The 7,965-nt window shown below is 39.8% G+C and overlaps 1 protein-coding gene across 1 annotated transcript in view; it reads left to right on the top strand.

The window, feature by feature from the left end:
* Positions 1-5,091, top strand: part of CUX2 (cut like homeobox 2) — an 853,070-nt gene extending 847,979 nt beyond the window's left edge. The window contains exon 23 of the mRNA XM_086943029.1: positions 1,426-5,091. Within this exon, the coding sequence (XP_086799155.1) occupies positions 1,426-2,284 (859 nt within the window). The 3' untranslated portion in view covers positions 2,285-5,091. The remainder of the gene's footprint in view (positions 1-1,425) is intronic.
* Positions 5,092-7,965: the final 2,874 nt, after the last annotated feature.

The raw sequence follows: 7,965 nt of genomic DNA on the forward strand, positions 1-7,965 counted from the left end.
TCACAATTAGCATATTGCATTGGTAATTCCGTATTTGCAATTGCAAACCTTTGATAGTATACTGAATCATATTAAAAAAATGCGTTTGCATGTTTGGAACTTTCCGTCTGTGGTTTTGTATGGTGTGAGATGCAGGCATTAGAATTCACAATTTGATAGTCCTACTTGGGATTGGCACTATGCTAGCCCAAGGACTCATGGCAAAGTACTAACATTCTGCCGATCACCCTCCCTTCGCTGAATAGTGTACTGCAATGGACAATTGTGTGAATCAAGGAAAGCCCATTTACACTGAAGAGGTTGCCCTCGCAAAAATGGTGAAATGAGGGGGAAATGGTGGGACTACTATAAATTAGAGTAAATGATTTAGTGAATTGAGATATATGTCTATTGTATGCTTTTCACTATTGTGATTGCACTATATTTATTGTTACAAGTTACATGCAAAGAATAAAATGTGGTTATAAAAACAAAGTGCTCCTTTAGCCTCTCGTAGAGAGCCCCTATTGAGGATAGCAGTTGCTTTGCACAGTGCAAGGCCTCCACGATATATGATGTGATAGTAGATGTCATTTGTAAGGCCAGGAGCAATGCATGAAAGGAAGGTTGTTTAGATTGTGTAGCTAATCTTAATTGGCAAATTTGTTGGATTTGGGTTTTCTTGTGATTGAAAATGTGCGCCTACACGTTTGGACTTTTCAGTCTGTTTTGTGTGCAGTGTCAGATGATAGCATTAGAATTCAAAATAGTAATGATTTTATTAGTATCTGGATATTCAATGGCATGTTAGTGCACATTTATGTGCAGATCTTTAGACCAGGGATAAATTGACTCATCAAGTGCCTAACTTTGTCGACATCTTTGTGTGTGCATGTGTTTTGGTCCAAGGGTAGCTAATGCTGCAGTCCAGGATCCACTCATTTAACATAGTTTGTGGAACAGCTCCCAAGAGCGGCCCTTGCAGGTAAGAGCGGCGGGGTGGGTTGGAGGAGGAAGCACTCTACAGACGACGACAAGGGGAAATTAATTATTTATTTAATTTCCCCTCGTTGTCTGACAATTAATTTCCCCCCAAGTCGCGCCCCACCGCTCTTACCTGCACGGGCCACTCCTGACAGCTCCAAGATCAGAAAGATGTGTGCACCCACCTAGAGTATTTTAGATTGGTGTATAAACCCCCTGGGTCAAAGTTATTAACTATTTTAGAAATTAAAGATGTTACAAACACAGTTAATGTTGGTAAGTAACAAAGAAGCTAGATGCCAAGTTAACGTTGAGCTCTCAAATCAAGTGTAAATTTGCAGAATGCAGGAAGTTACCTATAATGTTTTTTCTGGTTTTTTTTTAAATTAATGTCAGCCATGGTGACTGAGGGTCAGTGTAGCTCAGTCCTTGTATTAACTCTTTGCTTTAATTCCTTTGCAGATCACGTATGCGCAGAGAAATGTTAGTGGAAGGACTTCAGGACAATGATACAGACCAAGAGCTGAACAGCTCTGATGGGTTTATATCGGCTAACGACTCCTACAGAGAACCTATTCCTCGGAGTCCAGATTTTGACTCAGAAGACAGGAAGCCGATGCGCAACCATTTCAAGCACTCCATGCAGTGTGATCATTATACCCGTCCTTCGACACGGGAAGGGAATCTGGCCAACATTAAACAGGAGGAAGTGGAAAACGCTGCTGCTGATTTTAGCTACAAACGTTGTGAGTCATGCAGCTTGGACGCAGACATAGACAATGTTTCCACTTCAGCTGATCACCCGAGTGAGTTCAAGGAAGAGCAAACAGATGAAGTGTGTGGTCAAGATTCACAAAAAACTATACAAAGTGCAAGAGCTCTCACAAGGAGAGCCCCATTGCACCCTAAGGTTCACATGTCTGGAATTCCAGACTGTACTGCGCTCGACTTGCAGCGAGACAGTGAAGCTGTGGAAAGGCTGCACACTGACCCAATGAGCTTCAAGTCAACTTCCGAGTCCTCCCGTTGCAGCTTGGAGGTGTCTCTGAACTCACCCTCCGCAGCATCCTCACCTGGTCTCATGATGTCCGTCTCTCCCATCCCATCCTCCTCGGCTCCCATTTCTCCTTCATTGCAGAACCCTGGTTCTGTCAAGCCTCAGAGCTCAAGTCCTGCTACAGATGTGGGATCTTCCCACCCACCCATCAAGCATACATCAAATAACCAGAGGAGGCATGAGAAAATGGCCAACTTGAACAACATCATTCACAGGCTGGAGAGAGCGGCCAATAAGGAGGAATCCTTAGAGTGGGAGTTCTGAACTCTCGCCCCTCTGAACTGTCCTAATTAACTCTTTATTTCTAACTATTGCATCTTTATGAAACCAAGGAGTGCAACAAAGAACTCGCCTGACCCGTTTCATAAAGTGAAATGTTCTGGTAGTGGGGAAAAATGGTGTTGTTCCACAAGAGAGGACAATGCACACTTGCTCTAGACTCTTGCCACGTGGGTGGAGGAAACTGGCCTATGTTTTAAAGCTAAAACCAGGAACACTTTTAGAAGAAGAATATTTATAGAACTCTTTTAGATATTTTAATAAAATCGAATTTATTAACAGCTTAAGCTGCTTTGATAATAAAGATAGCTATAAAATGATCATGATGTAGCAGTTGTCATTAAATGTACACTGAAGTCCTGTAGTTTGCCACTGGATGAGATTAAAGACAATTGTTCAAAGCCATCAAGAAGCACTAGAAGACTTGACCAAATTTAGTACATTTTGAATCACAGTTTTTTCACATTTGTCTGCAAGACAATGCATCACAACCCTTCAAAGAGACTGTGTTATAGTCCAAACAAGACTCTAAAATTGAAATTCTGACGCCACTCAAGTCTGTATTTCGCTTTGGTGGTATGTTTTGAAACATGTGTAACACCGAGTGTCATGTGCAAGTGTTTATGTTGTAGAAATGTCTGCAATAGCCTTCCTGAACAAATTTAGCATGGTAAATAACACATCTCATTCTACGTCATTGAGATGGCGAAATGTCCACTAAAAAGTAGAGCTTTGATAACAGGGTTTTCTGTTCATTTGGAAACTTGTATTTATCATTTTGAAATAACTTGAAAAGCTCAAATGAGTGATTGAGAAACTGAAATGTGTCACCTCTTGCAAGCTGGTTTTGCTTTCAAAACACCTACTGAATGCAAGATTAAATTCGTAACTTTTTCTTGCTCTATTATGTGAAACCAATCTGGCAAAGAAATAGCGTTTTAGGCTTTTCAGAAACAGTGGCAGTAGTTGAGTAAGTATAAATCTAGGGGTTGGGACACAAAAAAGAACAGAGCGTTGGCTCAAATTCGTTGTTAACTTTACCTAAACTTTTAAACATATTTTGGAACATGTAAACTGTATTGTAAAAAAGCACTAAGAAATTTAAAACAACACATGCAGATCTTAAATTTGTAGTTGAATTTAAAAGTTGTATGCATTGTTTGGTACCTCAACATGCTCTTTATAAAAAACATTTTCAGCACTTCCCCCCACAATCGTGCGATAATTTGGGTGACAATTACATATTGGTGATATAGTACGTGTCTAAAAAGGCCTAATGCCAGTGAGATTATTCTGCATTAAGGAGCTCCACTGCAAAGAAAAAGTACAACTAAACTGACCTCACTAACTTGCTTTGGACTTAAAAAGTCAAGCAACAATATTTGTTTTAACTAGTACCTCAGTGTTTCCACAGGCATGGCTATTGACTGTCTGTCCCATTATCAAAGATAATGTCACATGCCATCACATCTTTAGACTTTGCAGGGGTCGGAGCATTGTTACCTCTTTATATTGTAACTATGAAGAGTCAACTGTGTGGCGACTCCTTGTGAGTTGCATTAAAGAACTAGCTAAACACGGCTAATATAGTACTACAGATGATGTCAGGCCTGTTTTCTGTTCACCTTGTAACTCATGAAGTGTAAACAGAGTGGAGTGATCTTTCTTCTTTTCCTACATGGCCCACTTGCAAGCATGCCATTTATTTACATTCTGGGTTTTGGTTGTTTCCTATATAAAAGGATTTGCTTCACGGTTGTTTAACACTGGTTCTCTGTGGCCACAATTAAGCCGGGCTTTCATTGATAATCACAAAAAATGTAAATGATTCCCTTTTAGTTTAACTGAATGTTAATGAGCTTTATTTTCATATATGGAAAGTCTGGCATTGCCTCAAACCTTCAGGCCCAACGTGGAATGCTCTTGACTACACTCTCATATGGTGCAAACAGCTACTTTAGACCTGTGCTGATTGGTGATGTACATTTCATACTTTGGCTGAAGCCAGAGAGGAGCTCCTTGTTGTAAATATGTACAACCCCTTGCAAAACAAATCTTCCGACTAAACTATTAAATTAAAAACCAACAACTTACCTAATTCCCCCTAGCCTTAGGTTGTACATTTAATAGCTTTCCTCTATGAACATTTTTATTGAAATAGGGAATATTTTTATATTTTGTCAATGTTTAACTATAACACATTGTACAATATTACATTTGACCATCGGTAGAGGTAAGCATCTCCCGACCCATGATCATTTGCAAGCCTTGGCAGGCTCCAAATAAAAACAAGTTTCACTGGAACATTGGTGGTCTCTTAAGAAGCAGCATTAACATATAGGAATAGCGTTGCGATAACTATTCTTGTGAGTGTGCTAGGTTGAGCTTTAGTGTGACAGGATTTGAATCAGCACTTAGCCTTTCAAATATAGCAATCCAGCTGCACTAAAGCTAGTGGACACGTGGGGACATTTTGATAGGCTCATGTACTGTATTCAGTTTCTATAAGAAATTGAAGAATATTGTTAAGAAAAAGTAAAGCAACAAGTTCTGTAAAGAGTCACTAAGTACAGAATTGTATAATAACGTTTGTGTTTTTGTGTTTTTCATTAAGAATGATTTCAATCCCAGTCACTCAAGTTGCGTTGTGTCTTTCTCTGGCACTCATAAATATTGCTGCATTTTTAAGACCCACATGCGGCTGCTATACATGAAGTTTGTGGTTTTGCACCTGCTGCATTGATGTACAAGTACTTGAGGACACTGAATAAACCTGCAAAACCTTTGATATACTTGACTTTCAGTACCTGGATATATTCTTTCATTCTGTTTTGCTTCATTTGATTGCTTTAGTTGGGTGATTTTGAGGTTCGAAATTGTTAGCATAAAATGTATTCGCAGTACGTTTTGCTTCACAAATATACTTTAAGAACTTTTTGTCAATGCAGAAATGAGCAGTGATGATGGTAATGTTAAAGAACTCTAAGCATCAAGTGGGACAGAGTATTCAGGTGAGTGAGAAAGTTCTATTTGTGTTTGTCTTTATTTTTATATTGAGCATGTCTATCAGAAATACTACTAAATACAATCATCGCTGCTGCAAGAAAGTAGGTGGTATATATATTTATATATATAAATCAAATAAAGCTTTATTTCGATATAAATTTTCATATCATAAAAGCATACATTTTAAAATACATCGAAAGCACAATACACATTTCACTATATATCACAAAAAGCCAGTACCATTTCAGTTTTGGATGAAAAAATGAAAAAAGGGGAAATAATAATCATATTCATACACAAAGAATACAATAAATACTTTAAAATTTTTTAAATTATACGGTTCAGAGAGCCCTATGGATTAAAACAAATTAAAAAAATATATACAGTCAATTCATTGAATTTCTAAATTTCACCAATAATTTCAAAAATTTGATTAGAGTAAAAATGAATTTCGGGGATTCCATCCTTTGCAGTTTAAAAAACGCCTCTCTACAAGAACGGATCCCCCACTCCTTGAGAATTGGTCTTAGCAAAATTTTTATGGGAACATGATAAAATTTACAGAATAAAGTGCAGTGCAAATTTGATTGGAGGGCCATATCATCACAGGGACAGGGCAACATTTGTCTCGACCAATCATTACAGGATGGGAATGTGATCAATCGGAAAAAGGAACCCATTCTAAATCTGGATAAAAGCATTCTAGCATAACTATTAGTATCACTATTAAGATATAATTGGGGACCCCGTTCAGGAGTAATGTGTTGATAGGCTAGGACAAACTTTTTTAGTTTCTCCGTCTTCCATCTTTTATTCTCTAGATGGTCCATAACGATTTTGCGTAGCCCTTTCCTTGATATTGATTCCATGGTAGAGGGGTTCCTAAAAAACTGTGGATGGCCGATGTCACTCATCATATTTTCTACTGTCGACAACCACTTAACGCGCTTAACGCCATCCAATTGTAAACAGTCTGATATGATGTTGCGGTTGAAGGCAGTTTCAGCGGTCAACCAGAGCTTGTGCCATAGAAGGATGGGTTCCGTCATAATAATATCCGAAATATATGAAAGGCCGAGTTCTATATGTATAAAGTAGTTAGGAGTGGATTTTGGTACCCCTCAAAGTAGTTAGGAGTGGATTTTGGTACCCCTCTATATATATATATATATATATATATATTCAGTCAAAGAGTTGCCTTGCAGCAAAGACGCCCACGCAGAGGAATGCTCAAACAAGCTTTAATTTCATCACCGGCTGTTTACATCTCATAGGCAAAGTTCCTTACGCGTTTCAAAGCCCGGAGGCTTCTTCATCAGAGGAAGTCCATTGTTCAAACTGACTCATTCGCAGGGGCGCCATTTACCTGCATGCTGTTTAGCCACGTGATGATGACTCTCGTGACTTGCACAGGTGAAATGTGTGTCTTGCATGCTGGGACCCGTAGTTTTCATCTTTGCGAAAAATATTAAAACCCATGTGGGTGCAGTTCAGAGCAGTGTCATTTTTCTTTTAGAAATAAAATCCTTGTGGACTGAGGTGAAAGCGCCGATAATCTTTCATTTATTTCCTCTGCACTGAAAAGGTCCAATGCTCTGTGACCCTTCAGCTCCATTGAACTCCGTGGTGGGGCATCTTTCTCGGCCAGGCTGCCGAGTTAAATTCAGTCAAAGAGTTGCCTTGCAGCAAAGACGCCCACGCAGAGGAATGCTCAAACAAGCTTTAATTTCATCACCGGCTGTTTACATCTCATAGGCAAAGTTCCTTACGCGTTTCAAAGCCCGGAGGCTTCTTCATCAGAGGAAGTCCATTGTTCAAACTGACTCATTTGCAGGGGCGCCATTTACCTGCATGCTGTTTAGCCACGTGATGATGACTCTCGTGACTTGCACAGGTGAAATGTGTGTCTTGCATGCTGGGACCCGTAGTTTTCATCTTTGCGAAAAATATTAAAACCCATGTGGGTGCAGTTCAGAGCAGTGTCATTTTTCTTTTAAAAATAAAATCCTTGTGGACTGAGGTGAAAGCGCCGATAATCTTTCATTTATTTCCTCTGCACTGAAAAGGTCCAATGCTCTGTGACCCTTCAGCTCCATTGAACTCCGTGGTGGGGCATCTTTCTCGGCCAGGCTGCCGAGTTAAATTCAGTCAAAGAGTTGCCTTGCAGCAAAGACGCCCACGCAGAGGAATGCTCAAACAAGCTTTAATTTCATCACCGGCTGTTTACATCTCATAGGCAAAGTTCCTTACGCGTTTCAAAGCCCGGAGGCTTCTTCATCAGAGGAAGTCCATTGTTCAAACTGACTCATTCGCAGGGGCGCCATTTACCTGCATGCTGTTTAGCCACGTGATGATGACTCTCGTGACTTGCACAGGTGAAATGTGTGTCTTGCATGCTGGGACCCGTAGTTTTCATCTTTGCGAAAAATATTAAAACCCATGTGGGTGCAGTTCAGAGCAGTGTCATTTTTCTTTTAAAAATAAAATCCTTGTGGACTGAGGTGAAAGCGCCGATAATCTTTCATTTATTTCCTCTGCACTGAAAAGGTCCAATGCTCTGTGACCCTTCAGCTCCATTGAACTCCGTGGTGGGGCATCTTTCTCGGCCAGGCTGCCGAGTTAAATTCAGTCAAAGAGTTGCCTTGCAGCAAAGACGCCCA

Source organism: Lissotriton vulgaris, chromosome 11 (assembly GCF_964263255.1).
Source record: "Lissotriton vulgaris chromosome 11, aLisVul1.2, whole genome shotgun sequence".
In the NCBI taxonomy this organism is placed as follows: domain Eukaryota; kingdom Metazoa; phylum Chordata; class Amphibia; order Caudata; family Salamandridae; genus Lissotriton; species Lissotriton vulgaris.